Genomic DNA, 13,896 nt, shown 5'->3' with positions numbered 1-13,896 from the left:
ACAACATAATATTCTGTTTCTATACCATAGGCAGTGCTTGGCTTATATTCAGTACTCAGTAAATGTCTCGTGAATTTCAACTGTTTATTATAAAACTACCCCTCCCGTTCCAAAAGGTGGGATTCAGCTGTAGGCTTTGAATTCTACAGTGCCACCACCTGTTCTCTTCTCCTTTCTGTGCTCATACCACTTTCCAGGAGAAGCATACAGAAGAGAAAATGTTTACTTTCAAGATTTGCTTGAAAGCCTATAATGTATGAGGAAAAAGAAGAGAATTTGTTACAGTTTTGTTTGGATCACTGTCTCACTCTGCTTTGAACTTGATATTTACATACACTTTGGGAAGTAGAGCGCCTGCCAAGTTGATATGTCTTTATTAAATAAAATAATTTCTGGTGATCATAAAAAGTAATCCCAAAAGAAAGTATGGACATCGCATTTCATGTGTAACATAGATTGGTATTTTCATTGTCCCTCTTCAAATTATAAAACATTCTCTAATGTATACTGTGAAGATAGGTACTAAATGATATTTTTTTACTATAGAGTTATGAGTTATATTTTTGCATAACTCTATAATATACCAAAGGGCTCATCGTTTGCTTGAAGTGTTATACTGTCCGTTTGCACATGATATTTTTACCATAAAACTAAAATTTAGGGAAAGGGAATTAATTATATGACCATCCTAGACACCTGGTTTTGAAATATTTACCTTACATACTTAAGATAAGAAATTACCTAAAATGACCTAGTTACCATTTGCATAGTATTTCTCTTGCTGCTTAGAGCAAAAACCTGCTTTAAAAGTAGCGGCATGTGTAACGGTGGGGCAGAAAATTTACAGCAGGAAATAAATGAAAATTTCCTTTGTTATGATCTTGTTCAGTTTGTTCGTATGTAAAATATGGAGGCTGAGATACAAGATACTTCAAGTTCTAGACTCACAGACTATTAGAAGGTGATGGTTATATTTTAGAAGGTCTTTTTTTTGTTCTTCAGGATTTAAGATCAGCCTATTGTGTGTTAAGATCTCTTGATCTTGAGTTCCTTGTGTGATACAGGACAGATAAGCTTATCTTCGAACACTCAGAGGAAATAAGAGGAGCCGGTGCTGCCAGCTTCCTTCCAGCCAGTGGCCAGCTCTTGTCCAGTCCAGGATGGACTTCATGTCACTAAAGAAGACTATTGTAGTTATGGGCGCTAATACAAAAGAAGATAATCGACTTATGAGAAATCAGATAGGAAAAGCATTTCTTTATGAAAGAATCCATAGATTCAGGGCTGAGAGGGGCAGAAGAGGGTCCCTTTGTGGAGATACTAAGGGAAGAGAGAATTGGGCTTCCAATATTGTATCATTCTTAAAACTGACTAAAATATATATTCAGCCAATGCAACAAATTCATTTATCTGAAACTCAATGCACCCAAGTTATTAAATTATCATGACATTAGTTTAATGTCTTTTAATGCTCTTTTATGGCAAAAATCTAATTGGAATATAACCTATTAATTAATTCCCTTTCCTAAATTTTAGTTTTATGGTAAAAATATCATGTGCAAAGGGATAGTATACCACTTCAAGTAAATGAGAAGCCCTTTGGTATATTATAGAGTTATGCAAAAATATAACTCATAAACTCTATAGTGAAAAACACCATTTAATACCTATCTTCACAATGCACATTAGAGTATGTTTTATAATTTGAAGTACAACAATGAAAATACCAATCTATGTTACACACTACAAATAAACTTTTTGCTTCTAGTTAAATGCTAATTTTGAACCATTCATGCACAACCACCTCGGTTATAAATTTCTGGCATACATTGGGTAATTTTTTTATTGTGGCAACATAGATATAACATAAAATTTGCTATATTAACCATTTTCAAGTGTACAATTCAGTGGCATTAATTATTTTCACTGTGTTGTGCTATCGTTACCACCCCCATTACTAAAATTTTTTTATCACCCACGATAGAAAATTATACACACTTAGCAATAACTCCCCATTCCCCTTTCTACCCAGCCCCTGGTTACCTCTAACCTACTTTGTATCTCTATGAATTTGCCAATTCTGAGTATTTCACATAAGCAGAATCATTCAAAATTTGTCCTTTTGCATCTGGCTATTTCACTCAGCTTGTTTTCTAGGTTCCTCATGTTATATTTATCATGTGACACTGGGTAAATTGAACACGTTGCTTAATTATGGCTTTGGGATTGTATTTTGGTTTTAGCATCTCATCTCTCCATGGGATTCTCTGTAGCCTTTCACGTCTAGCATCCCACTTGTCTCTCCTAAGGAAGGTAGTAGCATCGAGTGATCGGATCTTCCTTCTTTCTTCTTGCAGAACAATCAACCATGACGACCGAATCTGGATCCGACTCGGAATCCAAGCAGGACCAGGAGGCCGAGTCCCAGGAAGTGCGGGGCCAGCAGGGGCTCAGTGCGGAGCGGGAGCAGGCCTTGGAGCAATTTGCAGCAGCTGCAGGGCATAGCACCCCTGTAAAAAAGGAGGTGAGCCCCCCATTGCCAGGGAGTGCGGTCCTCATCCTTGCCTCTTCCCAACCACCCTGCACCCCCACATCGTTCTAGCGTCCGCTGACCCCCTGTAGAAAGTCCATCAGAAAACCAGCTCAAGAATGTTTGCTGAGCTCTTTGCAGCGTCTGGTTTAACCTTGGTGTCTTAGCACTTGGGCAGATGATGAGAGGCCATGTGTGTCACCCCTTCTGGCCCAAGGCAGATGACAATTTTTGCCATTTTAAGGCTTTCAGTGAATGCATTCCATAGCCTTCCTTGGTAACTCCTTCATTTAATTAAAACACTTAAATTCACTCTGAAGTCTGGACTGGAGAACATTGCTTATATCTAGGTTTAGAGAAAGGGAGAGTATTGCTAAACATTCAGTTTTCTGAAATGGTTTTAGATGTGCTCTTTGGTTCTTGAATTTAACAGTAGGTGCATTGCCTGGCACACAATTAAGTGACTTCTAAATAAGGACAGCATTTTCTGTTAATTGTTTACACCCCTAAATAAAGGGGTAAAGATACTAGTTATCGAATGGTTTCATCTGTTCTTTGTCAGTGCTTCTTTAATGAAAATAAAAACTGTATAGACTAGATACCTAGTTTCTTTTGTGGGGGTTGAAATTCCCCACCCCTTACCAGTACCCGTTTCTTTCAGATACCCAAATCTGCACACACATCCCCCAAGACACACACAGTACACTCTCCAAAGGATGAAAGCAAAATTGACTGTGAAGGCACCTGGCTGTTCTAAAGCCCTCTTTCAGTATCTAACCAAACCACTTATGATAATTTTCTATTTCAAGCCTAGGAGTTAGAGCTATTTGTGTTTTTCCCAGGGGTCACTCTGACCCTAAAATTGCACTTGCTTTTTAGAGGATATGCAGGTAGGTTTCTTTCCCTCTTCTTTATATGTGCATATTTGCAGCTATGTTCCCTGTAAATGTTAAAGTCGTCGTGGTGTAACATAAATATTTCTTTAAACCCCTCCCCCCAAAAATGTGATTTATACCTGTGCCTTGACTCAATCCATGTTTAAGTTCTTTTGACATAAAACTTCAAACTTGGAATCACCATGTTTTACAGTACCGACTGTTATGTGGTAAAGAAATCTGGAGTCCCTGCAGATTACTGACCATTTATAGGTTGGAAAAGTGTGTGTCAAGCTAGAAATTGTAGAAGATGTCAGAGGAGACGTGAAATCAGCATATTCGTGAAATTCCTGGAAGGCACAACACATTACTTTATCATTAAACTCTATGGTTACAACAAGACTATTTTATTTATTTTTCCTTTTCAAGATTCTGCTTTTAAGCAGTATCAATAATATTTATTTTCAAGCTCTGCAAATTCATGTTCTGTCTGATCTAAGAGATTTTGCCATGGAGAGCCAGGAGGTCTCATCCCAACCTTAAAACGGCATCTAGAGAAGCTATTGTCATCTCATGATTTCCTTTATCTTTTCTTTTCTTTTCCTGGAGGAGTGACATGGAAATGTTTGTTTTTTTAATCTTCAAAATTTTTCTCCATTGTTTCTTCTTGGCTCTAAAATGAAATAACATGGAAGTGGGGTAGTTGTAGAGAAGGATGAGTATCTATACCCAGATATGATGAAATATGCTTCCTTTCTCTCCTGGGGTAATGCTTGAAACATAACAAGTGAATAAGAAGCCGTTAGAGGGAAATTCCTGGATGCTGAGACATTCAAGTCCTCAACTTCCTCAGCTACAAAATGAGGAGTTCAGAAAAGACAATTTCCTAAGCTGCTTGTACTAGAAAGCTCTTTGACTTATACTAGGAAGCTATGAATGCTTGTGGCAAAAGTAAGTGTGTTTTGAAATGTAGCGATGATTAAAGCCTGGGCTTTGGCTGGATTTGAATTCCAGTTTACTAGGATTTACAGCATTGAGAAAGTCTTTTGTGATCTGGCTACCTGTCTCTCCTCACCTGCCGATGAGGGTGATAACACCTACCACACAGACTACATTTGACATTTCATTTGAGGTGTGTGGTCTACTCTTACAGAGTGGTTAAAGAAGTTTTAACAATTGTGTTTAAGAGCCTCCATGATCTGTTCGTGTTTCAAACATTCCCAGAACCAAGACCTGCCCTTTGGACGATGGTGGTTTAAGATGCCTCTGGAATTGACATTGAATTAACTCAGGAAGTTTATTCTCATATAGATACTTGTATTTTACTGATGAAAGTGAAATTTCATCTTCCCTAATACACAGGAAAAGTTCATTCCAGGTAAAAGGTAAATTAAAATGTGGCTTATAGTGACCTTGCCTATGATGAGATGATAGATTTAAATTTAATGTTCAAAAATCTTAGGCAAATTATAAAGCACTTTAACAAATGTTAAGGTTGTTATGGTTACTGACATAAAATTCCAAAGTTACCAAACTTCTCCTTAAACTACCTCAAGGCCAAAATTAATGACAGTTTTATGATTTTTTCGTGCATTTTATTTTCATGCTTTGATATGAAAAGACTTGGGATCGAAGGAAGTTGGACCAAGTTGTCAGTGAGTTTTCTTTTGTTTGTTTTACTGAGGCTTGCCTTTTCAAATATTTTGGCCTTAGAAGTTGGTTCTTCATTATTTTCTTGGTTTCTTCTTACAAGCCCAGCATATCATCTCTTTTAAGAATTTCTCAAGGCTTTGCCTGAATTCCTGGGCAAAGTAGTAGAAGAAAGGACTGTATTGATAACCTTTCTGGATGAAAAACAAGAAAAAAAAAATGCCATTGTAACAGCAGAAGTCTGTACCTAAAATCCAAAACAAATACACCAAAAAACAGCTCCATGATTCCATTAGTGTATTGTAAAATTGCAGATGCTAATAAAAAAGAGTTGAAATGACAAACTGTGAACACCAAGTCTTTAATCTCAAGCCCATGTATTTCTAGCTGTCAGGCTGAGAGGAGATGTTCATAAGAGAGGAAATTTCATGCTTACTCAAGGGTGCTAAATAGAATTTTGGTATATATCGCTGGTTGTCAGTGCATATTTGAAGACTGGTGGAAAAGTTAGTCTGTCCTGTGGATTGAATTTGCAGCTGCTACCAGCTGTGGCCATTTAATAAATAAAAGAGGGTTGCAGAAGAAAAACAGGTAGAGAACAGTGCTTTCAGAGGGGATTGGTTTAAGGGAGAATTTTATTCTTACATAGGATGTCCTGTGCAATTGAGTCTAGCCTGGACCACACCATTTTGATTTGAAAGAAGATTAAAGCTTTTGGACAGATTTGGTCTGTTCTTACACTGGCTCATTACCATGAAAGGAAGCAGATTTAGGGATTACTTTGTAATGAATTTCAGTACTACTGACTTCATGGAATTGATTCAGTGCTAAATCAAATATTTTAACAGTTGTCAAATTGCTAAGAAGATTAATACTTGAAGCTTCTCTTGGCCTTAGAGTTTTTAAGGTAGCTTGTGGGTGGTTGTAACATTTCGTGGAATTTAAAAGGCTTCAGTGAATTAAGAAAACAGAGTACATTAGATAAAACTAGATGATTTATTTTAGAGGCCTATACTGCCTAGTAACCTTTTAAAAAGTCGAGTCAAATTGTATCCTTCTTTGTCTATTGAAACCTGAGGGCATTTGCTAACTTAGTGCTTCTAAGTTAAATCCTTATGTCAAACTAAAATAAGACCCCCATTGGTACATTTAAATGGCAGAAGTTGTTTAGGTGAAACTGTTAGCATTCTCTATATCTACATGTGCATTTTCATTCTTCACAACCTAATGCGAACATAGCTCATTGTCTAGGAAATAGAAACGCCTGTTTCTGTGGGGTTCTGTTAGTGCTTGAGCAATGCAATATTTATTTCCTGTCTTGCAGTGAAAACTGTTCATTGTTTGCTCTTCACAGGTCGCTGACAAGGAACAGGAGTTTGCAGCAGAAGCTGCAAAGCAGCTCGAATATCAGCAATTTGAAGACGATAAACTTTCTCAGAAATCATATAGCAGTAAATTATCTCGATCGCCGTTAAAGATTGCCAAAAAGCCTAAAAGCATGCAGTGCAAAGTGGTACTTCTGGATGGATCAGAATATACCTGTGATGTAGAGGTAGGTGTATTTTTACATGTGTATAATTTTACAGGTGTATAATTAAACATGCCTCTAAGCTTTCTAGAACTCTGGAAAATTACTCCCATAATATGGGATCAAATTACTAACAATACTTATCATTTCCCAAAATGTTAAAATCAAAAATAAAATGTAATCTTATTTTTTTCAAAAAAAAAATGAAATTTCTAACACTTCTTCAGTAGGATTTGGAGGCTTTAAAATCAAGTTTTCTTTAATATTCTGACTGTGAGCTATTATTTAAATGAATCGTATCTTTCTATTTGAATAGAATTTTACCTTTTCTCTTTGAATTTGTTACTTGGTAGAAACTTGTAAATTTTCAAGGAGTGATGAGATCATTTGAACTGTGAATGTTCTTTTTCGCCTCAGACAATGAATAACATGGAAAGTGCACATCGTGGTGAACACTGCAGCTCTAGTGTAAAAAGATATACTGTCTTTTGTTCTTTTTGTTAAGTGAAGTAAAATTCCTCTCAAGGAAGGGGCAGTTGACTGAAAACTTTTGTCAGAGATGGTTTGGGAGGCCAGGTTAAAAAATGAGGACAATGCAGGCTGATAGTAGTTATGGAGAAGGTGGTTTTTGGGTTCTCTGAGTATCATGGAAAATAAAGGCAGAGCGTGAACTCAAGCCACACGAACCACCTGCAGTGCCTTCTCTCCAGTAGCTGGAAAGGAGCAGCCTGCTTTTTTGAAGGTGACTGAGTTTCATAGTTGGAGTTTTCCATCCAAAGATCTCCTCCTTCCTACCTCCAGCTCTCTGCCCTTTGTCATGACATCAGTCAGAGCCAGCCCCCTCTTACCGCACTACTTACCCAACTTAACGTCTTATGCTGGTTGTTCTGTGCTTCTCACTCAGTCACTGCAGGTGTGGACAGTGCACCTGTGTGTGTGTGTGGTCACTCACTTTTATTCCTCTTGACTCGAGGCGCATCCTGCACCCAGCCTGGCTGATTTCCCACGGTCCAAGTTCATTCCTTCTGCTTCCTGGGTCTTACAACCTTGTAACATTGTAACATTGTATCTCTTATATTTTGCATGATGCACCAGATGCTCTTTTTGGAACAAGAAGACTCCATTCATTTCATGATGTCATTTAGGGTGGGAATGGGGCATGTTAGTAAATTATTACAGCCTGCAGGAACATGTAAAAACTATCATTTTTTGAAAATAAATTTTCAGATCAAAAATTGTTCTGCCATCTACTAATTTATGGAAAATCTTAGTCATCTTATGGCTTAATAAACCTTAACAAATATCGATGGACTGCTATAAGGGTTAAAATACATATTCCAAACCTAAGGCTCGACAAGCACCGATTACTTGCATTCTGTTGACTCTGTCTTTGGCTCATTTCTTAGCACAAAATTTGCAATTATTGATTTTGACATTTATTCTGTGAATAGAGAGATACAATAGTGTACTTCTAATTGGTTTTTTTTTTTAATTTGAATATATTTATTGTTTCTGGACTCTATTTCCTTTGTAAATTTTTGGTTCAAACTGAAAAAGCAAGATATAGTTCAACATGTATAGTAAGACCCATTAAATATATATATTTTTTCACATATATATATATATATCTTTTGGGTATCTCTGTGTAGTGGTACTCCCCATGCTTTTTACTTTTTTCTTTCTACCTTTATATATGTGAATCTGTTACAAAGAATATATATATATTACAGTTACCTCAAGAGCGATTAAAAGACAACAGTCACCCTAACTGGGTTTTTTTCTATGAAGCTTAGATTGTATTTTTCCAGGGTGGGTCTACTTTCAGGAAGGATTGATCTAAGGTTTTTTTCCTTAACTTTGAGGAGAGTCTTCCAATTGATTTTATTTATGTAATGGGATAAATAGGGCTATCTGCCAATTTCTAGTCATGACAGCCAGAGTTTTTAAAGAAGAGTCTAGAAGAAAGTTTACAGCATTTCATGTGGGGACAATAAACACCCCAGGGCAGCCCATGGTGTGTATAGTATTGACTTTTTTTTGTCAAACTTAAATCTATATCCTGTGCTTCAAACATATTATAGATAATTACTGTGCTGTTGGGTACAGAATTTTTATAATTGATTTTGGATACAATTCAGTGTTATTTTTAATGCTTCATTGAACATTTTGAGTGGCATGGCATTATCAGTAATCTTCCTTTATGATAAAGTATTTTGATAAATTTGGCAGATTCTTAGGAGTAACCTTTTTCTGGAATATGAAACCTTTGCTTGCAGAATATTTTTAGTTTTGCAACAAACTTGGTAGAGGAGAAATATATTCACTATTGATACCTTTGTAGGGAAGATGGGGAAATTTGGACTTGATAAAGTTCAATGGATTTACATGTAGATGATTGGTGGAATAAGAATAATGGATGATGAATTAGTGGCATGACTCTTAGGTGGCAATGACATACTAGTTGAAAAAGCGTATTCAAAATGCTATTTTTTAAAAATTTAATTTGAAATAAATTCAAACTTACAGGAACAGTTGCAAAAACAATACAAACCCCATACACAGAACTCCAGCATACCCCAACCCCCCTCCCTGATAACCCCATCCACCAACTTTAACATCCTGTCACACCACCATTTCTTTCTTTCCCTCCCTCCCTCCCTATCATCCATCATCTATTGCTCTGTCTTCTGAATATATGAGAGCAAGCTGCACACATCCTTGAACAAACAATATAATTCACGTATACATTTCCCATGAACAAGAACATTCTTTTATGCAATCACATTAAGCGCAGCTAAGAAGTTCAAGAAATTCAACATTGTTACAAAGCTTACATTCTATGTTTCCTTTTTTTATGTCCCAGCTGTGTCCCTTTGAGCCTCCTCTCCTCTATCCTCAGATCCCATCCAGGATCTTCCTTGGCATTTAATTGTCATTATCTATTTAGACTTTTTTTTTTTCCCCCAATTGTGGAAACATATATACAGCCTAAATCTTCCCATTCCAACCCCTCCCTAGCATTCCATTAGCGGGATTAATCACATTCAGAATGTTGCAATGCCATCAACTTCCCACCATCCATTACTAGAAATTTCCCTTCACCCCAAACAGAAACCCTACACTCATTTCTTAACTCCCCATTGCCCCTTCCCCCACTTCTCGTAACCCATACTCTACTTTTCATCTCTATGGTCATATTCTTTGATACTTTCTTTGTGTTTACCGTGGGGCTCAAATTTAACATCTTAAATCTATAACAATCTTGTTTTTTTTTTTTGCTACCAAGTTAACTTCAATAGGACACATAAACTATGTTGCTATACTCCTCCATTCCCCCACCTTTACGTAGTTCTTGTCAAAAATTACATATTTTACATTGAGTCCAAAACCACTGATTTATCATTGCAGTTTATGTATTTTAGATCCTGTAAGAAGTAAATAGTGCAGTTACAAATCAAAAATACAGTAGTATTGGGGTTTATATTTACCATGTGATCTTTACTGGAAATCTTTATTTCTTCATGTGGTTTCAGTCAATTGTTTAGTGTCTCTTCCTTTCAGCCTGCACAATTCCCTTATAGGACTGATCTACTGGTGATGAAGTCTCTCAGCTTTTGATTATCCAGAAATGTTTTCATCTACCCCTCATTTTTAACCTCCAGGTATTTGTGAATTTTCTAAGTCTCTGATGGTTATTGACTTCTATTTGTATTCCATTGTCAGAGAATGTGCTTTGAATAAATTCAATTTTTTTAAATTTATTGAGGCTTGTTTTATGTCCCAGTCTCTATGGTCTATTCTGGAGAAAGATCCATGATCACTAGAGAAGAATGTGTGTCCTGGTGATTTGGGATGTAAGGTTCTATATATGTCTGTTAAATTTCTCTAAATCTCTCTCTCCTTTCTTTGTTTCTCTGTCGATAGGGCTCCCTTTAGTATCTGAAGTAGGGCAGGTCTTTTATTAGCAAAATCTTTCAGCATTTGTTTGTCTCTGAAAAATTTAAGGTCTCCCTCAAATTTTAAGGAGAGTTTTGCTGGATAAAGAATTCTTGGTTGGAGATTTTTCTCTCTCAGAATTTTAAATATGTCATGCCACTGCCTTCTTGCCTCCATGGTGGCTGCTGAGTAGTCACTACTTAGTCTTCTGTTGTTTCCTTTGTATGTGGTGAATTGCTTTTCTCTTGCTGCTTTCAGAACTTGCTCCTTCTCTTCAGTATTTGACAGTCTGATCAGAATATATCTTGGAGTGGGTTTTTTTGGATTTATTCTATGTGGAGTTTGCTGGGCATTTATGCTTTGTGTATTTATATTGTGTAGAAGGTTGGGGAAGTTTTCCCCAAGAATTTCTTTCAATACTCTTCCTAGACCTTTACCCTTCTCTTCCCCTTCTGGGACACCAATGAGTCTTAACTTTGGACGTCTTATTTTATCTATCATATCCCTGAGATCCATTTCAATTATTTTGATTTTTTTCCCCATTCTTTCTTTTGTTCTTTCATTTTCCATTTTGTGGTCCTCAAGGACGCTGAGTCATTGTTCAGCTTCCTCTAGTCTTGTACTATGAGTATCCAGAATCTTTTTAATTTGTTCAACAGTTTCTTTTATTTACATAAGATCATCTATTTTTTTATGCTCTTCTTTATGCTCTTCTAGGGTCTTCTTCATGTCCTTTATATCCTGTGCCATGCTTTCATTGTCTTTAGTTCTTTCATTAATTTCTCCAAATACTGTGTGTCCTCTGATGTTTTGATTTGGGTGTTTGGGTTTGGGTTCTCCGTATCATCTGGTTTTATCATATGCTTTAAAATTTTCTGTTGTTTTTTGGCCTCCTGGCATTTGCTTTACTTGATAGGGTTCTTTCAGGATATGAAAAACACCAGTCTATAATTTGTCAGATCTACAGCTTGGTGGCGTACACGTTCTCTAACTAATCAGCAGATGCAGTCCATGAGTCACCTATTCCCCTCAAGTCAGTTCTCCCCAACTTTGTCTTTGTGGTGTGTGGAAATCTGATTCTTGTGGGGTTCAGTTGGTGCACCAAGTTTGGGTGTATTGTTGGTGCTGTCCGCTCTGAATGTGGGGCGTGTGTCTGAGCGGTTAGGGAGGCAGGGCAGCTTTAATAATCAAACCTCCCAGGTATTCCTGGAGATTTAAGGCTGTTGCAAGAGTCTAAACCTTCATTTCAGTCTCGCCACAGATTGTCTCTACCTGTGACCCACAAGTCCTTGGTATTGGCATAGGGTCCCCGGGATTTCCGAGCAGGTCCCCCTTCCCAACCGTGCTCTTCCAGGACCTCTGCTGAGGGAAGGCTGTGCCACATCACAAGTGTGTGCCGGCCCTCCAGGGAAGCCCTGGGCTGCTGGGTCATGCAGGGGCGTTCCCAGCCTGCTGTAAAGATGGCTGAATGGGGCATGTTAATTTCCCCCTTTTCGCACAGCTCCGCCTTCCCGGCTCCAGGACAGTTAGCTGTGGGTGCACTAAAGGCCACTGTCCACGGCCGATATTGTGGCGTGCGCATGGTGTTATGGGAAGCATTCCCCTTCACACTGGGACCCTTGGCGTGGCTCTAGGCTGTAGCTCCAGCCCTGGGCAGGAGCATCCCCAGACCGCCGGGAAGATGGCTGCAAGGGGTGTGGTTTCTTTCTCCTTTTGGCTCCCTTCTGCCCTCCTGGCTCCGAGACAATTAGCAGTGGGTGCGGGAAGGGCTATCTTCCATGCCAGATATTGAGGCATTCGCAAGGCCCTCTCCTGCCGCGCTTCACTGTGCGGTTCTCGCCGCCGTATCTGCAGCCGCTCCCGGGATCTGTTGTTTTTTTTTTTTAAATAACTAGTCCGTCTCCAAACGCCAACCCACAGTTTCCCCATGCCGTAGTGTGGCTGCCAGACTTTCAGCTGGCTCACTCACTCGTTTCAGAATGCCGACTCTTGGTTTCACCAAATGCACGGTCCCTGTGGATTTAGCAGACCTTGTCTGGCTGGTGCATCGCTGGAACTGGTGTTCTGGATCACTTTCTGATTTTTATCTAGTATTTTTCACGGAGGTGTTTTTTTGCCCTGTCTTACCTAGCCGCCATTTTAGGTTCTCCCTCTGCCATTTGTTTTTATGATACCAGTTATGGAAAGTAAAGCTTGCCTGGCAAGGTACGTGGGATATAGTAGTTGCAATACAGAGACGTCCTTCAGTCTTTTTTCTCCTCTAACTGCAGTTTTATCAAAGACTTGGATGAAGACACACACACACAAAATACAGCTTAATTTCTTAAGTGTGTATATGCAGCTTTGAAAGATACTGATGTGTCAGAATCTAGTTTTATTGTGAAGTGGACAGTGTGTAACCCTGAGCCAGAGCTAGTAAGATAACATTTAATAGGAATCGAGATGAAACTTCACTCTATTCTTAAGGAGCAGTGCAAAATAGAAGAGTATCTGGGGAAAGGGGTCATCATACTTAATATCAGAATGGGTAAAATTCATCCTTGGATTCAAGTTGATGACAGACTCAGCATGAACTAGCAGTGCAGTGTACCCGACCAAAATGTCCTTGTCAATCAAGATAGTGGAGTGAGACACTCTAGGACTCCATCTCGCCACAGAGGCTTTGAACAGCCACTAAGAACTGGCAGAAACATCTTTCTAAAAGCTCCAGAAAACAGGTAAAGGATTACAGTAACACGGTAAGCACCAACTAGAAAAAGGCCACTTAAAAGCAGCGGGATCTCAAGACGCCCTGTCTGGGCCTGTCCCACCCATCACCAGCTCAGCGCAGAACCGACCCACATTCCCAGTTCCAGAGGGAACTGAGTCACCCTTGTGCACATTTCTGAGAGCATCTAGGTCTGGCCCACCCTATCTAGTGGTGGCCTGTGGGACACACTGTCCCAGAACTTAACCTGTGTGCAGAAGGCACCTCACAGAGAGCTCCTACAGGAAGGCTGTGGGACAATAGTCAAGTCGAGATGCCTGGGACAAGGGACTGCTGGCTGTAGGACACAGAGTGCAGTGCCTGAACCATGAGCAGACTGTTTTCTAGAAAAGAGGAAACATTCAGAACCAAGTAAATGGGGGAATTGCTAGGGCCACACATGCAGCCCAAGACGAGAGGGATGCTCAGAAAGGACCAGGGAGTCCCCTTCTCTTTGTCCTAGAGCTATTCTCTAAACTCATTGTATAGATAAGCCCCAAAGGAGAACACTAGCCCTGGTCAAGATGTGGAGACTGGTAAAGGTGTTTTCCTTTATTTCCACCTTCTCTTTTTTTGTTGTTGTTAGCTCCTGGCATGCAAGAAAAGCTCTGTTATAACACTAGCTAGATAC

The 13,896-nt window shown here is 38.8% G+C and overlaps 1 protein-coding gene across 11 annotated transcripts in view; it reads left to right on the top strand.

Annotated features, from left to right (window-relative positions):
• The window catches only part of EPB41L3 (erythrocyte membrane protein band 4.1 like 3), a 179,427-nt gene that overhangs the window by 61,743 nt on the left and 103,788 nt on the right, over positions 1-13,896 (top strand). For all 11 annotated transcript variants that reach the window (XM_037806294.1, XM_037806292.1, XM_037806301.1 and 8 more), the window contains 2 exons: positions 2,358-2,524; positions 6,410-6,607. In XM_037806294.1, the coding sequence (XP_037662222.1) occupies positions 2,369-2,524; positions 6,410-6,607 (354 nt within the window). In that variant the 5' untranslated portion in view covers positions 2,358-2,368. Of the gene's footprint in view, positions 1-2,357; positions 2,525-6,409; positions 6,608-13,896 lie in introns of those variants that run through there.

The sequence above is a fragment of the Choloepus didactylus genome, chromosome 16 (assembly GCF_015220235.1).
Source record: "Choloepus didactylus isolate mChoDid1 chromosome 16, mChoDid1.pri, whole genome shotgun sequence".
NCBI lineage: Eukaryota > Metazoa > Chordata > Mammalia > Pilosa > Megalonychidae > Choloepus > Choloepus didactylus.
The sequence above is the reverse complement of the archived record's forward strand: the minus strand, read 5'-3'. Positions and strand labels throughout refer to the sequence as shown.